The following is a 24,343-nucleotide window of genomic DNA, read 5'->3' as shown; positions in this document are numbered from 1 at the left end:
ACAGCAATGTCTCGCGAGAGTATATCATTATATTATTGCAACGTGAGTAAATAAACCGAAATAAACAGGCGTTATAACGGTTAAGTTAAACCGAGCTATTACTAAATACAAATGAAATGAAAAGCATGACAGTGTGCATATTGCGAAGCATATATATCGTGTTTTGGTAAATTAATGAGTTAAGTTAAGTTAATATATAACTTCATAACTGCCATTGGAAACTCGAGTAGCCTACTTGCTATTCGAATGACCTTTGATACACTGCACAACTCAAGATTTCAACCAAGCATGGTGTTGGAATATACAGTCTATGTGTTGGACAGAAAAGTATGTGTGTTGTTCACGCAGTTTTTGTCTTTGAAAGATAAACATGAGAGCACACTTGAGTGAGACCATTTTTCTCTGTGGATTTATTCTTATTTGCTCATCTAAAACAGCTGGTAAGTCACTTTCAAAGGTATTTTTTGGGACTAAAGATTAATATGCTGCTGTTGAAATTCAGATGGCCGTTTCTATTTCCACTTCCTAGAGGAAACAAATTGTTGACTATTATAACTTTTTGCATTGCGTTAGTTTATTATAACTAGATGCAACACACCAAATAATGCAATATGGTATGTGTGTATAGGTTATAATTTTTCATAAAATTCAGATTTTGACAGCATTACACTTTCTTTGTGATAAATTATTATTATTATTTTTTTTTTAGGTCAAACATGCAGGGGAAAGTGTGGAGATGTATTGGAGGGATGCTCCTGCCATGCAACCTGTGCGTCTTTGCAGAATTGCTGTGCAGACTACAACCAGTCCTGTTTCCAGGTGACGCCTCACTCCAGCTCCATGCTGGGTGGAAGAGCTCTCAGGATCCTCAGTTTGGTCCTTCATCCTGGTGGGCACCTTTTCTGCAGGTTTGTGTCTACTGTACAAGTGACCTTTGATGCACACCATGATCCAAATTTGGCATACACCCATCATGGGATTATTTCAATTACAGGTCCACAATGTGGAAAATATTGCACTTCACATGTTGTGTTTTTTATGACTGAGTGCATATGCTTTGCAGTAGATCTTGTTTTGTGATAGCCTACTTGTTCTATTAAATAAAGTATTGGTAAGTGATATGTGTGTCTGAATTACATTTTTTTTTATGTTTAGTTCTTAAAAGTTGTGTGAAAGTACTTAAAAAAGTTATTCAATTGACCATAGCATGGCAGAGTTTTTGCAGAAGAGAAATGGTATCAAGAACAAATTAGAAGTATTGTGTAGCCCCAAAACAAAACAAAATCAAGTTTATCTGTTTCTGTTGCAGGTTCAAAGGTGAGATTGAACAAGAAGGATTTATTGATTCTGAAGGCCACGGCTACTGCATCTCTCCTTTATTGTACGAGACAGGTTGGATACCATTTACCGTCTCAACAGACGGAATACATTTTGACAGATCTGGAGAGTACTTGTCAGGTATGTTGCTGAAATATTTCAAATAAGATTTTCCACCTCTAAATTTAACAAACACCTAAACCTTTCATTTGATTTGTTTGATTTTTAATTCCATAATAAACTGTAATGATTGAGGATCAGTGATTAAAAAAGTATATTTAAAATGCTATTTAAAAAATACCTGTCGTGAATTCAGTAATTCAGTTATAGCTTTTAAGATGTCATTTTATCAATATATTTTTTACCGTTCAGAAAATATCAAATGGTGCTACTGTGAAAAGATTTTCCCTGTGTTAGTCCACCCTAGTAAAGCAGACCCTGCCTTTGAAGTCACCTTGGTGAATGCAAGACAGTGGCTGAACTACGGCACGCCAAACATGGAAGGACGGCTTACGATGACATGGAACAGCTCTTTGATTGGAGCAGAGAAGGTCAACATAGAGCTGTGGGGTTACAGAGAGTTCAAGGGGAGCACAGAGGCCGAGGTGAATGGATCGTCCTCTCTGCAGGCAGAGCTGAGCTATCTATACACTCTGGGCAGGAATCTGTCCAACACTGGTGCCTTCGGCTTTATCCCCGAGCCCTCAAAGGACTTCTCTGACTGGGAGTTGGGGAATATCCGCATCACTGCTAGTTCTAAGTCAGACGGAGCAAGGTATCCATACTACATGTAAAACATTGTAGAAATATCTGAAAATTAATTGTAATGCTGCTAATTTTAAACTGTTATAAATTAGCTCAATCTTTTGAAAAATACGTAAAAATGACAGGGACGGTATTTGCAAATTGTTTTAAAGTATACTTAGTGTGGGCACCCGGATAGCTCAGTTAGTAGAGCGGGTGCCCATATATAGAGGTTTACTCCTCAATGCAGCGGGCCCGGTTTCCCTCCTCTCTCTCCCCTTTCATATCTTCAGCTGTCCTATCAAAATGAAAGCAGAAGAATGCCCAAAAAATAATCTTTAAAAAAAAAAAGGAAAAAAAAAACGTATACTTAGTATAATCAAGTACCGAGTCATTGTTGTTAACTCATATGGCAAAGAGTTGATCTGGATTTTCTCACCAGATCCTCACATACACCTGGCTGTAAAATCCAACATGCCTTACTCTGACTCATGGAGGTGATCACCAACATAGCAGTAGTTTAATGAGCATGGGCTGAGTTCAGTATTGGTTAGACCACAGGCAGCTACAATTATTCATCATAAACAATTACAGTAGATGATTGACAGAAAATGTATTTAAAAATGTTCTGTCTTGTTATTATTCAACAAATTGCAAGAAAAGATGCCAATCATAGCATCTTTTCAAATATGAGGATTTGGTGCTGCTACATCTATGCTTATAGAATATGTTTGCCTTTTTCTACTGTTGATTAGGGAAAAAACAAGCAAAATGTCATCTCGGGCTCTGGGAAATGTTTGGATTTGGACTCACATAATTAATTTAATTCCTAACTTGAACTTTGATTTTTAGATCATATTTAAGGGAAATATTATGTCAAAGTAACTTTGAATGGTAATTGTTTTTATATGCAGGGATGTACAGGGGCTCTGGAGTGGAGGTCATGTCTTAGCCTGGCACCTGGAGCAGGCTTTCAGAGATGACTCTGCAGCCTGGGCCAGGAACAAGTGTCTGCAGTGGGACGTCCTGGAGAAGAAGCTGCCCAACTTCCTGGATGAGCTCATTGACTGTCCTTGCACTCTGGCACAGGCCCGAGCAGACACAGGCAGGTTTCATGTGAGTACACTATAATGACTCTGGTATTATTATATTATTTTCTTTTAATTATTAATTATTTTAGTTTTTCAGTTGAAAAAGTAGTCTAGGTAGTATCTATAGTAACAATAATAACAGTTCTATAATTAGTGTATAAAATAACAGAAACATTTGCTTTGCTTTAAGGAATACTTCACTCACAAAAAGGCTATTTCTGTATCATTTAACAGTCTTACCTTAAATTCTTGAAAAAAAAAAAAAGTAACAATATACTAAACAATGACAGCCACATTGTGACCAGTATGATCAGAGTTTCAGGAAGTAAACAAAAGCATTGCTGTGATTCAATTGCATAGTATAACGATGATGATAAAGAAACAAGGACTGTCAGGATTAATTTAGGGAACGAATGTGATCAGCGTCACTTACTTCATTAGAGTCAACAGGATTGACACTGATCAGTAAGTATTGATTCTTTCATAATCATATCGAATCACATTTATTATGTTATTGAGACTGATTTTACTCACTGTGTTATTTCAGACTGACTATAGTTGTGACATTGAGAGGGGCAGTGTGTGTACTTATCATCCAGGCAGCGTCCACTGCGTCAGAGCAATTCAGGCCAGGTAGGAGTGACAAGAGGACAGATCAAGTTTTCACCTTTTTAACAAGTGTAAATAGAGACATATCTTCACTTTTTGACATGGTTTTCTTTTATATATTTCCAGTCCTATGCATGGATCGGGGCAGCAGTGTTGCTATGATCGCACAGGCGCTCTGGTGCTGACGGGAGACTCGACCGGTGGCAGCACCCCAGACAGGGCTCACGACTGGGGCTCACCTCCATACAGGGAGCCACCACGGGTGCCGGGGTACTCCCACTGGCTTTACGATGTCATGAGTTTCTACTACTGCTGCCTGTGGTCTGACCACTGCAGCATCTACTTAAACCTTCGACCTTCTAGCGGGTGCCGCAACTACCAGCCCCCAAGAGCTGGTGAGACCATTCACAAAGACTGCTTTCAACAAAATAAGACTGTCACAACATGCTAACACAACATAGATGAAAACTAATAATCAAGCACAGTACCACAGCACATTAAGACCTAAATAACCAGTTGATTTGTATCTGAACTCCGATTTCTGGTTCATTAGTTGCTCATCTACCATGATCAGTTTGTGACTTACTAATTTAGTCCACAAAAACATCTGAAAATGAAAACAAATGGACAGTTTTTTTCCAGTGTGGAAGATGTTTAGTTTTTTCTTATGTCTAAGTCACATCGATTTTGTGACTCAAATTGTTTTGTCAGAATCATCTTGGACAAGATAAGGATATTATAAATTTCAACATCAAACCTAGTGAATGAAGAGATTGATTTTGGTTTTGACTGAGACTGCAAAAAGTACATCACAAATGCCAAGAAATAGTTCATCTGTTTTTAATTGGACATTAGAGTACCAGGTAATACTAGATCAGTTTCCAGGAGAGGTAAATGAATTACAGACCGCGACTGAGAGTTAAGATGTGGAAATATATTAGATCATACAGTCGACTACCTGCTCTCCAGAGACTATAAACACTACGATAAGTCGCATACTGATAGAAGAATGAGAGATCAGCAGTGTACTGTTTGAAAGAAATTAGAGAGCATTATTGATTTGTTTGTTGACGCCTCACAGGTGTTGTCCTCGGGGATCCACATTTCATGACGTTTGACGGCCTCAGCTTCACTTTCAATGGCAAAGGAGAGTTCTACCTTGTGTATTCGCCAGACAGAGAGCTGAGTGTTCAGGCCAGAACAGAACAGGTGAAACTTAAGAACGGTGAGTCCAAATTTGATGTGAAAGCCCTGTCTGTTTCCCCTTTTTCATCCCCATGCTGCTACTATAGCCGCTTTGTTTGGATGAAACTTGTTCCTAGGACTTCTTCTGAGAGACCTATTTTATGGTTGATTTATCTTTTTTTATTTTTATTTTTTTTTATTTGTGGCCCTCTAGAGTTTGCTCAGACATATTTGTCTTCTTTTGCTTGCACTATTTTCTTTGCACTCTTTTCTTACGAAGCATTTAAGGCTCCCTCTCTTCTTTTACACAGTTCTGAGAGCATGTGACGTCAGGTCCTTGTGTGAGTGAAACATGTTGGTGCTGTAAAATAAAAGTTAGTTTCCTCTTGCTTTCGCTCAGTATCTCTTGGAGTCAGATGTGGTGAAAAAGAACAGATGTTATAGCTTCATTGTTTAGAATTTCCTCCAAGCCATTACCCAACAGCCATGGGCCAAGTGACTGCAGATGGTTAGATGTCATTAATATTCTCCTTATTAGATCAGTAAAATCAAACATCTGGATTATTTGATACTGCAGAGACTTGAGCAGTGATAAAACCGTTCTTAACGTCAGAATACGTCTACATGGTAGCATAACTACATATCTGTAACAATGTGATGTTTATATTGACCACCAAGGTACCTTGGCCAAAGCCACATGGCTTTCATCCGTGGCTATGAAGGAGAAAGCCTCTGATTTCATCGAGGTGCGTCTAGCAGAGGGCCACCTTCAGGTGCTGAGGAACCAAAAGGTCCTACCTTTCACCGAGCAAAGATGGATGGACCTACACGGTGAGATGATTTACACTAGTGTTACTCATTGCGGGGCTCGCGAGCCCCGCAATGAGTAACACTAGTGCTCTTGGATGGTTAAAAAAAATTATATTATATTGTATGTTTAGGGATGACATATTGACAAGCAGACATGCTATTTATGACTGGATGTAACTTTTGATACTTTGCAGTAAAAGTGGCTCTCCTATTGACTTTGTCCTATCAGTGTGGCGCTCATGAAAATAATAGTGAAGACCACTGATTTAGACACTCCTCACCAGCTGCACACAACTTCATTAACTCTGGATAGCTGTTTAAATTTTTTTATATAAAGAACTTCATACCATGAAATATTTTAATCTATTTTAACACCTGGTCACTCTCCTCTAAATGTATTGTTCTATATACTTCATAATACTCTCAAGTTTTGTATTGACATCAACAATATTACTGTTGTTTTTTGTCCACTGTGTAATGTAAAAGTTTTGATTATTTGTTATTGGTTAATAGATTATTCATGTTTTTTTGTTTGTTTTTTTACCATGTTTAATAAGATCAGCAATGAGCTATTAAAATACAAACGCAATGTCTCTTTTCTAGGAGTATTTGTGTTCGCTCCCAGTCTTCAGAATGTGACAGTAGTCTTCCTCTCTGGAGTTGCCATGGAGGTTCGTGTACATGAAGGAGCCATGGCAGTGACCGTCCTGCTTCCAACGGAGTTTACCAACCACACTCAGGGTCTCCTCGGTCTGATGAACTCTGACCCATCAGATGACCTGTTGACCCAACTAGGAAAGATCATCTCCCCAGCCGACGCCACGCCGGAGGAGATCTTCGCTTTTGGAGCTGGCTGTGAGTGTGAAAGACTTGAACTTGTGTGTGAAACAGCAAACATCAGTTTTATTGATCAGTGCTATAATAATCAGTTTTCCCTTTAAAACAGCAGAAATATCTAACTTTCTTTAACATTTTGTAATGTTGCATGTTAAGAAGGGATCTTATGATTTGCTAATAATTACCCATCCTTATGTCTATAAATGAAAACCATACTTGAGCCACGTTTGGCTAAAACGTTGACAAATGTTTTAGCAGTGCACAGAAAGAAAACAAGGCACGTGTTTTGAGTTAGCGCAGCTTTAATAGATTACAGAGAGATATCAGGCGCTGTGACCATACAGTGCAAGTGAAACCACATCTCTGGAGCACAGTTTGGGCCAAACCGCATGCATACATGATAATAATAATAATGTCTCTGCTTTAATCACAATACAAAACGGGTGAGTTGCTGACTTTTTATGCGCTTGACCTTTTGACTGAAGTCATTTGCTTCATTGTAAGTGCAGCAAACACCCAGCCTAATCTTGTGGGAACTACTTGATTCATTGTTGCTGGTATTTTTGTATGCATCAAAGTCCATGCCAAAAGAAAAAAAACATGACAGCATACTGTGTGTGTCCTGCAATGATCCCTTAGAGTTATGATTGTATCTCCAAATTATAGCTTTCCTCATATCCTTTCATTTTCAATTTCATGTTTTAGAGAATAAGTAGTTTGAACCAAGCGGTCAGATTGGTCAAATATTTGCTGCTGTGGCAATAATTCCCATACATGTGGTTGGCCATTTCTGATAAGTAGCTATGACAACCCAATAAGTTTGTTATTAGTCAGTCTCTTTGTTTAACCATTCTTAGAAATGTTTTTTTTTAAGGTTTTCCTATATGTGCTTTGCGTAAAAGCTGTAATGCAATTAAGGGTGTTTGTCGTGTGATTATGGATACTTCTGACATCCCAACTACCACTACTGACATTCATTTCAGTTGGTTTAGCATCAGTCTGAAACTTGTAATTTGGTTTTATAACCAACAATCTAATATGGTTGCATGTCTTAACTGGTGTTTTATTTGTATCCACAGGGAACATTTCAAAGAAGTCTTCCCTTTTCACATATGACTCAAAGTACCTTTTGGATACCTACTATTTCCCACCAAGCCACGATCATACTTTTGTTCCTGCCTTTTCTCAACCTGAAAGACCTGATGACCTTCTGGTGGCAGACACGTTGACAATATGCGTTGGAGAAGGAGCTAAGTTCTGTAAATATGATACCCTGACCACTCAGAGCCTCACAATGGGAAACGCCACACTCAGGGCCTACCAAAATCATCTGGCCCTAATAAAAGCTCTGGAGCCAGGTAACAGTGCCATGTGAAACAAGATCTGTGTTAATGCTCAAATGCGACTGTATTACACATTGTTGTTGCTTGTTTTATATTAAAAAAGATAATGGAAATACCTGAAAAATGCCGACATAGAGTCGTAAGAGTCGTGTGTGTCTGGCTAGGAATTCAGCCATACTCCACAGAAATATCATGCCATAAAAAAGGTTAATGAAGAGAAGGCATTAGTTTTGAAATGATCTATGTTCATACATCTGCATATCTATCAAAAACATTCAGTTGTTATTAGTTAAGACAGCATAACGTGTTAATATTGATTTTTGAAAGTGGTATTGTTCTTTTAGTGGTGTCTTGTGGCTGGCTTCTCACACCCAGGAATGGGATGAAGAATGGGACAGATTACCTAGAGAGGAACACTCTGAGCTTCACCTGCAATAAAGGCTTCATACTGTACGGTTCAACTGAGCGCACTTGTCTGGTAGATGGGACCTGGACAGGAAAGCAACCCTACTGTATAACAGGTTAGTTCTTACATGAAACAAAACAACAACAGCTGGTTGTGTTGAGTTCAAGAAACGCTACTCTGATGTGTGTTAGAAAAGCACCACTATCTCCCTAACTCATATCTAAAAAAGTCTACTATAAATATTAGGTGGTATGTTAACTGATAATTTGACATCAGAGTTGCAGTCAGCTGCAGGATACTAGCATTTCATTCACGAGCTATGTTTTTGGAAATAAACCCATAAGACAACTGCTTATTTAGCACACATGGATGTTGTGAGGATCTTAATGTGAATTAGATTTTTTTTTTTTTGTATTAACACAGCACCGCCTTTACATAATCATAAAAAAAAAGGAGGGACTTCAAAACAGTCCTTTCTGGCAATGACATTACAACATGATGACATATTTACTAATAATTATTTATCTCAGGCATGTTAACTAAGTTGAGTTTCATACTAACTGTACTGAAAACTAATGGCTGCACAGAGGGTAGGAATCTTAAGTGTGACATACTTCCATTACAAGTTTAATATAATTTAAATTTGGTTAAAATGTGCAAAACCTTTATTTTTTCACTGGCTGTTGTTTGTTTTTGTCTGTATCATTCTAACCAGTGTGTGAAGTTTGTTATTCATTTTATTTTATTCACTTGTGAAGCACTTTCCCATGACTGCTCTAGAAAGGCACTACATAAATGAAGTTACCTACGTACTGATTACTGACTAACTCCTCACATGTTTCATATTCAGTGTGATTGGCAGCATCCTCTAATGAAAACTGAGAGGGACTTTGGGAATCCTCTTCTTCTCATCCAGTCTCTTTGAAAGCAAAGATTCAATTGAGTCGGCTTTTGGTTGATCACGCAGACCATTAGCTACAAAGCTGTAAACTTCTGAACCTGGATTGGCTTGGCTTTCTGTTTGTAAATTGGAAGCACCTGGGTCCCTCTAATGGTTTCATTCATTACCCCAACCGAGAAGTCTCTGAGAGTGTTGTTGTAGCTGTTGGCTGTCACCATCAGGTGGCAGTATTTCCCACTATATTCGTAGTGTGACAGAGCAGATTAATGCCTCTTTTTGTGCTATTGTGTGGTGTGAAGCAGGCTGGTTTTAGAAAACCTCGAAAAATAAGAGGTAACAGCACAGCAAGATTGGATGATATTAGATATTTAATCACTTAGTTCGGGAAGAATACAAAAAGAAGCATACTCAGGTTTCAAGAATTTCAAGGGTTTTGGCTTCATCGACCTGTTGGCTAAGTGAAATGAGAGGAAGCGGAGAAACTGAATTGTGATCCACCTCTACTTGCATCCCTTCGTGGCTTCACCCCAGTCCTCCATCCTCTCTTTGTTAAAGCTGCAAACAGAGCCTTCCTCTTGATCGTAATCGGGATGAATAGACATCATATGGCAGATTTTGAGGCTTGTGTAACAACCGGCTGGGTCACAGCTGGACACAATCAATCATGACTCCTTTATTAGGCAAACATATTATCTTCATAACTTGGTTATCCAGTGCATAGCTGTTTAGACATGTTTCTTATTAAGCCAGGGGATCCTTTTTGTTTTGTTTTTTTCTTTCATTTTACTTACCGCTCACATGCCTTATCTGTGAATCTCATTTCTATGGCCTTATTGCAGCAGCTAATTACTGTACACAGAAAGTTTAAAAAGTACCTATACTTGTGAGTGTGGGAGATAGATATAGTCTCATATGACACAAACATGTACATACAGATAAACGGAATCATATTATGTGAGGTGGATCTTCATCCCAAAAAGCTGGGCCTTTTCTTTTTTCTTTTTTTTTTAGCTACGTGACAAAGCTTTCATTTGCTCTGACACTCATTACACAAATCAGAGCTAACAACTGTCAACATGACCTAAGGGGCTCAATGAAAGGTGTTGCATGAGCTGTTACCTCCACCATTCAAATGGGACCTATGGCCATGTAAACAACACTAAAAACAATTTGAGCAAGGAGACGCCCTGACCGATCTCTCCTCCCACCTTCTATGAATCACTGCAGTGTGATGTGTAGGCTGAACAACCAGAGAATTGGAGTCATAGTCAAGATGAAAGCAGTGTGCCACTCAACAACAAACGTCGCTGCATCCAGTTTGACTTCTTCTCTGAGTCACTTTAATGAGCCGATGTTGAAATGGCGCCTGTCAGCTGAGGGGACACTAAGTCCCTTCTATTAGAAGTAAATCTCTGTATGAATATCACCCAAAGCCCCACCTTTTGGAGATGGATTATAACCTGCTGCTGTGCTTGTCAACTTGCTTTTTTTTAACCACTTTAGACTTTAGACAGAGGCGTGGTGTATTGTGATGATCACTGTTAATATCTTTGGTTGGAAAGACGGGAGTGTTGTAGAGGTGAGGGTGGGGTTTGGATAGAAAGTCCTTGCAGTGTTTTTGTTTAAAGCACAAACAGGGCCATGGGAGACAAAGTTATAGAGTTTACTAGCTTGGCTGCGCCTTTTCACAGTCTTCTTAAAAACAATATTCCTGGTTGAGTATCAGATGCATTACAATGACAGGATCACCACACATTGATGGCATTATAATATTAATAGAGTTCACTGCGCAGAGGAGAAGAAAGTGATTAAAGACAAGGGGACAGCTGCCAGAGAGGGATAGAGCGATTTTCACAGGAAAAATTGACGTGGCTTGCAAGACAAAACCTAACTCAGTTTTCTGCCTGTGGTTCTCTTCTCAGATTCCCCTGAGATGGAGCAGTAAAGACACATCTAATGCAGCTTATGTAGAAGAATGAGTTGTTAAAATGCCAACCAACAGCTTGAGACTGTAAAACCAGTCACGTTGCTCACACTTTACTGTCTTTATGTGGCCATTTCTGACAATGTACAAATGTCTCTGACTGGGAAGGTCCGCTAAACAGGCTTTCTTACCTCTCTGTCGTGCCCTAATTCCTATTCTTTCTTTCTTTACAAGTTGCCTTTCTCACTGATGACGTGGATGTGCTTGCTTGCTTCATGTAAAGCGGGTGGTGCTGTTTGATTGCTGTCTTTAAATAGGACAGAGAATTGTGAAAATAAAGACAAGTGCATCTCAAACCTAAAAACTATGTCTAACCACTTTTTACAATCTAAAAGCATGGCAGGATTGTCAGTGCCGAGATTATAAGGCACATGAATGGAAATCTTTCTTTACTTTTTTGTATGAAAACATTAACACATTAATATTCAGACACACGCACACACACACACACACACACACACACACACACACACACACACACACACACACACACACACACACACACACACACACACACACACACACACACACACACACACACACACACCTGGGCCTCAGAGTCTCAGACCACAAGAAAGGTTAGCTGAGTCTAATTCCTGTGGACACTTTTATCTTCCAGAGCTGCTGCTGTTGTGTGTAGACTTTATATTCATAAACTCCTCCAAGAGTGTCTGGGTATGAATCTCTGACCATGGATGGAGTCAACAAGCAGGTTTACAGACACACAATGTTTTAGTTGGCTACTACTTGGCTTTTTGTTTTTTTCAGTGTGTTTATCCAACTGGGTGCTTGGTACATGGAACATTTGATGTCTGAAGTTTGCCGTCTGACACATGGTTCAAATTCCAAGAATACTTCCACCCATCAAATTAAGTCAGCCAGGGTCATATACATATAACAATAGCTTGGTACAAAGACACCCATGTTACCAGAGAGAAAAGAGTCACAGAATTATCATGAGATGATATCAGCTCCGTCAAAAGAACTCATCTCTATCTTAAGAAATTCTTTTTGAGATAAGAATGTAACTCGGGGGTCCACGGGCGTGCTAGGGTTCTGAAAACAGTCTTGGATTTCTGATTGGTATCGTCTGTTTGCAATTTCTTTGGAAGATAAACACTGGAAAGGGGATTGTATGACTTCAGAAATGTACATTTCTGAGTTTTAATTTGTAGCAAATTGTAGGAATTGCATGTAAAAAAAACAACTGGAAGGGCACTCGGAGAGCGCAGACTTCCACCAAGGGATGCCCTATCTTACAATGTTAATGCAGTGTGAATTTTCCTAGTCGGGAACTGAGTAAATATAATCACTTTTATCTATTTGCATCCAAGTACAGATGATAGAGATAAATGATACACACTGCCATCTTTTTCTGTTCCTTGTTCAGTCCAACCCCATGATGTCTGTCATGTGTTAATCCCCTCACACTGGACGTGTAATGGTCCAAACTGAGTGCTATTGCTCCCTGGAGCTTTACTATTTGATCAATGTGGGCAGGGGGGTAATGAGATAGCTTTGGGGGTTTGCCAGCAGAAAAAAATGAACATTAACACTGATTGACTGCCAGTCCTCCACATGCTCCCGGTACAATTATACTCTGTGCCACTTGTCGCACTGATGCCCAAGGCTTCAGCATCCAGCAGTTTGATGCCAGTGCTGTTGCATCCAAGGCCTGGCCAAGTGTAGCGAAACTGATTGGTTTAGAAACTTCAGGGAATATTTGTACATGTGGGTGTGTATTTCACTGTGCCTCTGCATCCATTTGTGTTTGATGTTCCAAGGCTGATGACATTTTTAAGGACCAGCACCTGCAGTGCCTACCTGACAAACATCTACACCACTTGGCATATGTCCGTGCATTCATGCGTTAAAGGATGACGGTACTTTGATAATTGTCTTCCTCAGAGCGTCTGTATACTTACGTCTGCCTTAAAAAATAACTCCTGTCTCACTGTATGAATAGTCAAATAGATTGGAAAGCGGCTCGCTGAACTTGCCAAGACCCCAAGGAAAGTTTCAGATGTTCTAATTTGATCACAGTATTACCCAAGCAAGCGCAAACAATGTTAAGGCAACTGCTGGGAAAATCCAGCAAATGGAGGCTGCATCATCCAGCATTGTGCTCATTATGTGCGTTTAAAGCCAATGTTTCATTTTTGTTTTGTTTGATGCCCTTGGTAATTGAAACAACATTTTTTTATTCATGTAAATGTGAAATAGGCTCACAGGCCAATCACAGTTGATCTGATCATTTTTATGATTATTGAATCTAGAAGTGGGGGATGTGGGTAAAATACACTGTCACAGTACATTTAATTTTATATTGCGATATTGATATACATCATGCTAAAGCAAATTGTCTGGAAAATCATTGATGCGAAACTCATATAGAAATAAGATTTGGTCATAAAGCAGTCCTGCTTAATAATTTGTAACATTGCCCCAAATGGGCTAATGCAGCCAGAAAATCTCATTGATGATTGTTTTGGCCAGTTGGAGAAACAGTCAACCAATCAGAGCTTTGTTGGGGCTTGAAAAGAGAATGCTGTATCAGACTGTGTGTGGTTAATTATTGGTCACTTATGTAGTGACAGAAAATTGTCTTGCCCCTTGCATGATAACTTCAGATAGATTAGCTCAATTGGTATGAAAAAATGTCAATACTTTTCCCCTCATGCTCTTACTTCTAACATCAATGCTTTCCTGGTTGCCTTTTTTTTTTTTACTTTATATTGATCCAGATATTAAAAGCTGTGGAAGATTGATAGATTGTGTAGATGGATCGATGGCGGATAGCGGTGACTAATTCTGTGCTGGTATGATATTCACAGATGATTACGTGGGGTTTTCCCTTGGGGCTGTTGGTTCCCTCTCCGCACTGGTCACGATGGGAGTAATGATCCACCTGCACAACAAGAAACAGGACAGGTGGGTTCACACATGATTCACTTGACAGAAAAATCCATTCCTCTATTTCACTGGTACTACAAAATCTAATATAGGAAATAAGAAATATAAAAGAAGCAAATATTAAATCAGTGTTAGGACTTATAAGGTCCTCTATGGAAGTTGTCTTTTACACTTGATTACTGCAAAAGATTAATTATTTATCTTAATTTTAAAGATAAGGCTGCATTCATAGGTCTTTATATCACCCTGCCGTCTCTGTAAATATTGTTTCACGACCTGCGATGTAAATAAATAACTCTACTGGCTTCTTTTAGGCTATTGAATTTATTTCCAAGTTCCTGGTAAGCTAAGACGTTTGATATAGATATCCAACAAGCCAAAATATTACCCAACAGATTGGGAGCTTCTTTGTCAGAAATACAACAGAGGAGGAAGTGGTGTATCTGTTTACAGTGCAGCCGGTGTTTTCATAAAGAAGACAGTAGTAGTTTTCCACACAACAGCAAGGCACAGTAAAAAGAGGTGGTTACCTTGCTGAGAAGCTGGAGCTGTGCAGCCTGCCCGCTGCAGCTCCTCAGCTACCAACTCGTTGTGTCTGGTCCTTCTTTCTGAAAATTACAGCTGTTTGGTTGTTTTGGAAACACAGTTTTGATGAACGAAGCGGTTCGCGGCACAAACATTGGATTCCTGTGACTGCTTTATGATAAAAGCCAACCCGTGTTTCGCCAGTTGAATGCTTTTAATGTAAAGCGGTAGGAAATGTATGCATTAGCATTGTAGCACAGTAAGCAGTGAGGCTTATACTATATAAATGAGATTAAAAAAAAATAGTTATTAGAAATAATAACATTGGATGCACTTATGCATGCTTTGTTTCTTGTGAGACCTTGCCTTTCTGATTACCATAGAATATATCTTCATTTGTCATATTTCCGTGTGTGTGTGTGTGTGTGTGTGTGTGTGTGTGTGTGTGTGTGTAATGCTGTACACTGTAAATACAGCGTGGAAGTGGCAGACTCTGCCACTAATGAAGCAGAAGGTTTAGAACTGAGACTAAAACCGATTTGTAGAATCAAACTAAAAACCTCTGGCTGTCTGCCTCTCGACCTCTCTCAGTACAAACCACGGATGGTAAGGTCTCCACTGGTCAGACAAATACTGAATTATGACACAAATAATGTCTTCTTTTTGTCCGGTAGGCCTCCAGTCATCTTTCATTCGGTCTTTTGAAAAGAGATATTATATGTTGGAAATAGGAGGCACTTGCTATCTTGTGAAAACCGATACATAGCTAGAGGTCTTCTTCCCCTCCCATTTCCTCCCTACAGTCAAAACCCTTTGCAGCGCCAACAAAGACACAAAAACACAAAAGCAATGAATCCCACCTGCCCGTTTGATATCCAACATGTCCCAGCCTCTTTTGCTCATAAATTTTCTTTCTGATCTGATCAAACCAAATAAACCCATATACCCTGTGGGATCATACTTATGACTGCAGTCCAGAGAAACTGGAGGCTAACAGTACTCCTGGGCGTATACAAGCAAATTAAAGGCCTGTTTTATGGGCTCATAGACTTCATTTGGGCTTTCCCCCACCATAACTCCGGCAGGGGAAGGAAAAAGATGGATGTCTGGAGTCAAGAGCCACCCCCTGCTCCCAGCAGCACTTGGGGCAGTCGGGCGATGAAACTGCTGTGTTTTCAAGTCGTGGGGTCAAGGAGCAAGCACACCTGCCCTCTCTTTGAGCCTTGATCATGAGAGGCCAGGTGTAAAAAGAGAGGAAGAGTGTCAAGAGGTCTGCAGATGTGAGGGAGGTGATCTCACACACACAACATGCTGGTACACATGCTAGTATAGGAGACCCCCTAAGACACACACCGCCAGGAAACATACTGTGCATACAGTAGCCTAAATGCGTAAAGAGAAATCTTATACATTCCTTGAGTGTGAGTGTCCGGTCACACTGACATGCATGAACACACACACAAACACATACCAACAAGTGCAGACACAGTTGATTCCTCCCAACATCAGAAGCATAGCAAGATGGAAATAGCGGGGGTCTTACTGTATTTCACATCATGTCTGGGTTGCGTGTCTGGAGGAAAGAAGCAGTGATACTACACAACTCTGTGTGTGCATGTGTACAGTATGTGTGCGGCAGGTAGATAGGGAAGGCCTCCTGTGCCTCAGTAACCTGTGACTCAGACTCAGACTTGCAGGGGTACTTTCCACATCTAGGGTTACTCCGCAGGTTTCAACAGGTCTGCTGGCAGCTCACTACAGGAGTCAGAAAGTCATTACACCATAAGATGTAAGTGTGTGTGTGTGTGTGTGTGTGTGTGTGTGTGTGTGTGTGTGTGTGTGTGTGTGTGTGTGTGTGTGTGTGTGTGTGTGTGTGTGTGTGTGTGTGTGTCTACTCCACTGCTATATGACACATCAAAAAGGTAGACAGGGGCTTTGTCAGAACCTGGTAAAGGGTTCAGAACGGATCGAAGGTGTGAGGGAGGACGCACATTTATCAATGTGAGGTAAAAGGTCTCAACACCAAATGCCATCTATGTCTAGAATAGTATCTGACTTGTGTATCTGAAAAAGAAATATGATGGAACTTCTCAAAAGCATTTAAAAAAAAATATCACAGAGTCAATAAGGATTAGTGCTGAGATTGGGAAGCCACTAATTTCTTGACTCATTGATGGTGATCTCTGAATATAATGAAATTCTGATCTTTTTTTAAAGCATTAAAGCTCTGTTTTAGGTGTCCATGAGGGCTGTACCAAATGTCATCTATTTACATACAAAACTTCTATTGAGGTCTTTTATGAAGAAAGCACAGAGACAAAATATAAATCAACAAAACAGTCTGGGTTAGTCTTTCCACTGTTTCAACAATCACCAACTCTTGTTTGGTTGAAATAAACCATTAATTCAAAGAGTAAGATGTGAAAATACTGCATGCAGGCTCTACACGCTGTTTTCCCCCACTGTCTCTCTCTCTGCCGATGCTAGTGTTCACTTCAAAAGTGAATTATTATAATCAAAAGCCACATTTGAAAAGGAAATGCTGTTGTTCCCGATGGTTTTAGCTACTGGCTGGGATGATGCAGGCAAACCGTGGGACCTTCATCAGTGGCATGCTTGGGATTGTTTTTAATATTAGTAACAGAAATAGTTTCTGCTGGCTATAATCATTCCTCCTGTTCGTACTGGCTGTTCCCTTCCCGTGCCTCCAATCAAAGAGATGGAGGACAAAGTCAGTCCTTGTTTCGTGAAAAATAACCGTTTAAGTTCAGCTGAAGCTAATATGAGGCCTCAACAGCCTGAAAATCAATCAGGTATCTTCTAAAGTTAGTGTTTTTGGTACAAAATTCCTCCTTTGTGTTTCCCCTGACAGTTTTTTTTCCTGCTTAGCTGCGCTGGAGGGATTTTATGCTATAAAGGCTGTAACCTGGGAAGATAATCACTTGATTTGACTTGATAACTGAGACCGCTGAAGCCCCATATTAGCTTCAACTGAACTTGAGTGTGCAATTTTTGCAGAGAGACAGTACTGTGGATTTTGTTCCCCATCTCTTCCATTAAATATGCATTAGGAAGGGATGTTTTCATGGTCATTTTAGAGAGGAGGAACAATACAGTACTCTATGGGTAAGCGAGTATTGTTTAAAGACAGACTTGAAAAAAAAAGTGAATGTATCTTTTAAGGTACATGCACAATATCAGAAAAGAGATATTTCTGCAGTGTTTGTGTTTTATTAAAACCGCCATTGAGCAGATGCTTATAGCAACACGTGTCTCCTCATGATCGCTGCTTGATCAAGTTCAAAGGATGATCCTCCTGAGCTTGTAATTCTTCACTGTAAAGTCATGGATATGACATCAAAAACCAACTGTGTTACTAATTCAAATACCATGGGAGGGCTCAGTACATTTGCCCTCCAACATTTATGCCTGTTTTGCAAGTGTCCCTAATGAACGCCTAAGTTTTATATGCACCGTTAATAAAACACTATTAATAAGAGCAATAAAGGTTTGTTATTAAGAACCAAGCTGAATATTATCCCTGCCCTGATGCAAGGTCACCAGACAATTTTCCTGCGGTCAGTTTTGATTAAATAAGTGTTCCCCATTACGTCACTTATTCAACTCTGGAGCAGCAGGGCATGCAGTCTGGATGGCTATTTCCCCTAAAATAACTTTGGAAAGGTGAGGATAATCAGCTTTGAAATAAGGACATACCTAAATAGACGTGATGGTGTTAAAAAAAAAAGTGCTTCTTATTATTAGTTTGTTTCTTTTTCATTTTAATTCTTAAATTCTAAAGTTGTTTCAGTGAGTCTTGTTTCATTTGTGTTTTCAGAGAGAAAAAAGAGGACCAGATGGTGACTCAAGAACAAACTTGCTAAACCATCAAAGTTCTTTCAGATTATGGATCATACCACTCCACATTGAAACCTTCAACTTTGTAGCCTAAGGCAACGAATGTGTTTAGAGCTGAGTATTTGGAAATCATATGCAGTCGTGTTGTTCTTCAGGACAGTGGTCTTCTCTTGGCCTATTGACCCTATCAGGATAAAACCTCAGGCTCTAATTAGCCTGTTGTTTGGCCTCATGGTTTCCCTTTTGTTTAGTTTGGAAAACCTCCAGGTCGTGGTAAATGGCACATGGGGTGAGGATTGAGGGTACTGAGGTAAAGGAAAAAATGCTGATGATTGTTTTTATATTCCTGTTTGTGCATGACTGAACGTCCGATCTTCGCTAGAGAGAGAACTGTATAAATACTACACAGAGATATCATCATTACAATCAACACTCCCTTCTCCTGTGCAGTTTAAAATAGGACCAGATGTGTTCATGTTCATGTCAAATGTGAAGCGAACCTGATCATTTCTTGGTTGAAAGACTTTGAACTCATATGCCGCATTTGTGTGGCCTCATAGCCTTCAGTCAAAGGAAGGGTTTTGCTGAGTGAGAAAGAAAAATTCACAAATGTTACATAAAGGTCACACTTTTTGCTAGGGCTGTCCTGAATATCAATTTTTGGGCTTCGAAGCTATAGTGGGAAGTATTGGAATTTATTTGAAGCTTTGACATCAAATAAATTATGCATATAAAAAATATAAACATATAATTTAAAAGGCCTGGCAATCATGCTATTTCACGGCTAGGCTGTTACTTATCATTTTCAGGTAAATTGCCAAAAGTCGTAGATTTGTAATATGCCTGTTTTCTTTAGTATATTTAGCACTCGACATTATGGTTGTCATCTTCGCAAATTTAGAAATTATTCCAGACGCTAGACTTTTTCGACATCCGATAGTTGCAGCCGAGTTGCTAGCGCTCCCGTGGTTAAACGCTAACTTTCACTGCTAGTAACGTTCGATAATAGCTCAGGCCAAGCGCTAGCAGTAAAGTGAGGCAGGCCGGGACATGTTTTTCCGTCTGTCTGTCTATCGAGTTCAGTACCCGGGGCAGCGCCACCCCTGGCACACACACACACACACACACACACACACACACACACACACACACACACACACACACACACACACACACACAGTACTCTGTCTGAGAATAACTAATTATATTTAATGTTGATGCATAAATGAATAATGTGTTACTATTCTTTTATTTCATGGGCTTGTCTGGATTTTAGGGTAATGCATATATAACAGTAATTATAATAAAAACAAAAAAAGTAAGCATTCGGGTCAGCCCTACTTTTGTCACCACTTGCTTTCTTTGACTGTATCTGTATTTGAAGACACTAATTGATTGAATGTATCTTTAAATGTTTTCATTAAAAATAAGTGAAATTAATAAGTGTTATTGAGTAAAGATCCTGCGTAGTTTTATTTTGAACAAACTGGCTGTTTATCCGGTGACTGAGTGTTTGTGTGTATGTGTGTGTGTGTGTGTGTGTGTGTGTGTGTGTGTGTGTGTGTGTGTGTGAGAGAGAGAGAGTGTGTGAGAAAGAATCTATGTGTATGTTTAGAAATAAGAAATAAAGGATCTTCCCCACTTCAAGCCAGCAGGCATGCATCGTCAGGCACAGCTGCATGCCCTGCTGGACAGACCACCATCTCATGTTACCCCGCGGTCTTCTCCTCTACTTTGAACCTGACTCAATTCTCCTTTTCCAAAACAAAGCTCTTGGTGTGTGTGTGTGTGTGTGTGGGGTTAAAAGGAAACAGAGTGACATGGTCCTGTGTGGCTGATCCCTGGGAGTGATAGGTGGGGGTCCAGCTGGGGAAGGAGAAGGGACTAATTGAAATAACCTGGCCTGCTGGACTTGAAAGGCTCTGAAGTTTATGCCGCATGTGAACACTGTTTCCTAAATAGAGGTTGTGCAATGCTCCATCCGTAACCAGCTCCTGCAAAACACTGACTTTTGTTGCGTCTCCGTCATGCCTCAGGGACTCCTGGGACCCTATTGTTTTTCACATAAAAAAACAAAAACACATTAATGTCCTTTACGATCATAAATGAGTCCACGTGCACCCACTTCACATGTGGTGTTACCTGGTAATAAAACAGGTCCTGATACCCTCATAAAGGACAAGTAAGCCTCCCTGTGTGTCGCTGTCTGAGGTCTTTCTACAGTATCAGCTCAGATTTGACTCAGTGTATAATCTCCTAACTGGGTGCAAAATTTCCCTGCTTTCATGTGTCAGTCGGTGCTTATATGAGAGGCAGTGGAGCAAGCTGCTGTGTCTGTTTGCAGAGTCAGAAGCTGATTAATTGCGTATGGATGAAAGTAGATGTTTTTTTTTCTCTGTTGGGGCCTGTACTAACCCTGAATCTTTACGCTCGCTTATCATCCCAACAATCCGGCATAATTAGTTCAGTCAAATTCAAAACACAAGTAAATGCTAATGTTGTCTGTGGAAGCCTGTTGCTTTCACGTGGGACTTTTCCCATTTCTCAGATCTGCTCCACATCCCTGGATAATGAAGAAAGGCTTCTGAAGCAGCTTTTGGATGAAGCTTTTGTTTTGGGTATGTTATTTTTTTTGTTTCATGTCAACTCCAGCTTTGCAGGTGTGCTTTGTCCCTTACCTCCTAATACCTCATGGCTGAGCAGCACCCTCTGATGTTAACTCCTAATTTTAAGGCGTAGGTTTATAATAAAGATGGATTTCAGGATTAAGGTGTTTGCACAAACACAGAGTTTTGTGTTAAAGTTTGTTACTGGCAACGTGAACACTTATGAACTGCTGTGTTGGGGAGAAGATTTGAGCAAAGTCTGCTAATCCTAAAGTGGATAAAGACACAAGCTTGATTACTTGTTTGTTATACTTAAAAATTAAAACATCTTTAACAGCAAGTAATTGGCGTGTGACATATATAAGTCAAATCCAACCAACAACAAAATTCTCTCGCCCATATCAATATACAGCATACACATTTATAAAAAAAAAAATATTCTATTATATTCTAATTTTACATTTCACACCATGTTTCTAATAGACCCTCAATTATATACATTTTATGAGTTCACTATTATTAAACTTCCTGAATTGATTTTTTCTACCAATTTATTATTGCTGTGTTGTCCTTGTCCATCTTCTGTGCTGTGATTCTAAATATTCAAAATAAATATTTATAATCTTTTTTTCTTCTGATTTTAAACAGTGCTACCGATCTGTTCAGAGCTCTGGCTATTGGCATGCAGAACTCACACTGAAGTCCACTCTACGACCCAAAGTTGAACATCAGCTTCTGTGAAGACTCATACCTAGAAGTGGCCCTTTAAACACAAACTGCTCCCGACATTAACACTCAGTATAAATGTATCACTCACAGACCAGCTACTAGTGTTCCCCCTTCTCAGTCATCAACATCACAGGCTGAACTTAATCCCCTGAGGCAATGTAATCCACTCAGTGACCAGCGGTCGGTAGTACCCAAGGCTTATTTTTCATTGGAGTCAGTTCTTTTTATAATGGAGCACGTCATTCTCCCAGGCCACAGAAAAGGCAGATACCTCACTTTACTACACCACAGATGAGCGTAGCAGAGCAAAACAAACCCAGCATGCCCAATCCACCCTTACAGATGTTGGTCCTAGACCATGCCCAACACAGGAAGCCATTATAGAGCGAATCAATCAGTCGGCACTGTGGAAACCAGGGGGGACAAAGCTCCATGGAAAGCTTGTGGAGGGCCACATTGCCAGGGGAGTGAGATGCACTACGTAGCTTGTACCAAATATAAATTCATTGCAAGCGCTTGGAAAGTTGTGTTTTCATAAACACACAAACTGTGTGGAAGCGATTTCACGATTTGGAGCAATTCAAATGCAAAGCAGGGGAGAGCACTGACAAAAGAGAAGTGAGGAGAAAAAAAAAAAGAAAGAATTGTTGGCGGTGGCCTTTTATTTGCCTAGAGGGTAAATATTTTCAATGCTTATTCTCATCCTGAGAAACCATTTTAGTGATGATAATCCTCGAACAACATTCCCCCTCTGATTTCTCAACTGAAAAAAATACAAACCATTTTCAAAAGCTTTTTATGCACAGATCAAGTGTTCTCATGAATAAAGATGTGCATCATGGCACTGCTTCATGGCATGCTAAAATGAAGTTGTGTCCTGGTTTCCCCTTTGATTAAATTAATTCCTTACCAACACAAAAATTCCTGTGACCCTGCTTCACTGCTCTCCGTATCTCTTTATCAAAGTTGAGTGCAACCTGCAGCCCTTGTGATTTGGTTTCATCTCATTTAAAGCCACATGTTTTATTGTTGTGTGGTCTTTTATTTACTCAATACTGAGCTGGCAAAGGCAAAGACCTTTTAGGATTTGGCATCTCTTGCATTGTTTTAGCAACAGGTTTTACAATAACGATATATTGAAGTCATTCATTCATTGCCACATATCACTGCCAGACATTTACATGGCGTCTATCCAAAGGAGAACCTTCAATCGAGACTGTAGATATAATCTGTCAAAGGATAACTTGATAACTATCCCCATATACCTTAAGTCCCAGTATGTAAAGCTGAGTGAGTAATTCCTTGACTCTAGATTTATGATAGCACCTGTCTGTTAGCACGTGTAAACTGTCCCAGCAAGCATGGGAATTCCCATCAAATCCAGCTCCAGAATCCCCCCAGATCATCAAGAACTTTGTTCTTGACATCAGAGATAAAGCTCTGCAATCCTCCCCAACCATTACACTTAATGATCTGCTTAACTAGGCGCGTTATGCCAAAGCTAGTTCCAAGAAGAAAGGCAACTTCAAAAGGCACATATTGCTTCACGCTTGGTTTGTGTTTTCCCCCTTTTTTCTCCTTATCGTGCACTGTGGAACTTGTCCGATGCACAGATATGATAAAGAAGGAATTAAATCTCTGCTCTGTGTACGTGGAGTTTCATCGAAGGATTTGTTTGTGTGTGCCTGTGTGTGGTTGTGCATACAGTCTGAAACTCTGTCAGTAGTAGTACACAGACACCTTTCAAATGAAGCCATATCAGTTGACAGTAGCCCGAACTCGCCTCTGTCTCATCTTTTATATTTACCTGACATTGGTGCCTTAATTAAGAACATCTTAATACTCAGTTATTGCAACAATCTGTGTTTTTTTCACACTCATTTAATCTGGTGCAAGTAGAGTGTTTGTCTGCTCATATTATATCGATTTTAATACAAGTGCATGACATGACCAACTCACATTTGTTTATGTAGACATTTGCTCACTTTCAAGACTTCTGCACTCAGATATATATCTACAGTAGTTAGCCCACATTCTAGGCCCTAGAGGCAGGTCTTGTTTACTGTCTAGACACACTTGCTTGAAGTATCTGTGTGTTCTTCTCAGTATGCGCTGTGCATATACCTGCTTGGGAGTGTGCAATTAATGTCGCGGGGGTGTGGAAGTTCCTTTATTTTGTCTTTTTTCAGGATATTTATGAATTCTCAATGCTGTGATTTATAATTTCTTGTCTTTTCCTCAGCACGTCTAAACCCACAAGGTTGAAAATCTCATAAGTATTCAGATGCCCATCTTCGCTCAGTCCTGCGCTAATTGAAAAGACACAACAGCCGCAGCATCATCAGGTTAATTTCTTGTTATTCATATTCATGTTGAAGGGAAGAGGAGTTTCACTTTGTTTCAGTCACGTCATTCAGACTGGCGTCTAAACTGCTGAACAGTCACTGGTTAGTTATTTCGACAGTGCTACAAATTGTCATCAACA

General features: G+C 39.7%; 1 protein-coding gene across 3 annotated transcripts; it reads left to right on the top strand.

Moving 5' to 3' along the window:
* The first annotated feature begins 56 nt into the window (after window positions 1-56).
* Window positions 57-22,632, top strand: susd2 (sushi domain containing 2). Of its 3 annotated transcripts, XM_039804194.1 has the most exons (15): window positions 57-440; window positions 710-908; window positions 1,310-1,458; window positions 1,735-2,092; window positions 2,976-3,177; window positions 3,700-3,785; window positions 3,888-4,156; window positions 4,843-4,986; window positions 5,625-5,777; window positions 6,360-6,611; window positions 7,673-7,951; window positions 8,281-8,457; window positions 14,062-14,158; window positions 21,072-21,141; window positions 21,778-22,632. In XM_039804194.1, exons 1-14 carry the CDS (start codon window positions 371-373, stop codon window positions 21,109-21,111), a joined length of 2,475 nt encoding a protein of 824 aa, XP_039660128.1. In that variant the 5' UTR covers window positions 57-370; the 3' UTR covers window positions 21,112-21,141; window positions 21,778-22,632. The 3 variants fall into 3 exon arrangements, with proteins under 3 accessions (XP_039660128.1, XP_039660129.1, XP_039660127.1); XM_039804193.1 differs by lacking the exons at window positions 21,072-21,141; window positions 21,778-22,632 and adding an exon at window positions 18,504-19,932 and having other exon boundaries at window positions 58-440; XM_039804195.1 differs by lacking the exons at window positions 14,062-14,158; window positions 21,072-21,141; window positions 21,778-22,632 and adding an exon at window positions 11,166-11,490.
* The last annotated feature ends 1,711 nt before the right edge of the window (window positions 22,633-24,343 follow it).

The sequence above is a fragment of the Perca fluviatilis genome, chromosome 6 (genome assembly GCF_010015445.1).
Source record: "Perca fluviatilis chromosome 6, GENO_Pfluv_1.0, whole genome shotgun sequence".
Classification (NCBI taxonomy): Eukaryota; Metazoa; Chordata; class Actinopteri; order Perciformes; family Percidae; genus Perca; species Perca fluviatilis.
Note: the sequence above shows the minus strand (reverse complement) of the source record. Positions and strands in the feature narration are given on the sequence as shown.

What these genes read in the sequence shown, in the direction of transcription:
- susd2 (XM_039804193.1), top strand. Translation starts at nt 371, where the DNA reads ATGAGAGCACACTTGAGTGAGACCATTTTTCTCTGTGGATTTATTCTT. An exon ending in GGTGGGCACCTTTTCTGCAG is followed by an intron (nt 909 to 1,309) that starts GTTTGTGTCTAC and finishes TTTCTGTTGCAG; the next exon opens with GTTCAAAGGTGAGATTGAAC. An exon ending in AAGATGGATGGACCTACACG is followed by an intron (nt 5,778 to 6,359) that starts GTGAGATGATTT and finishes TCTCTTTTCTAG; the next exon opens with GAGTATTTGTGTTCGCTCCC.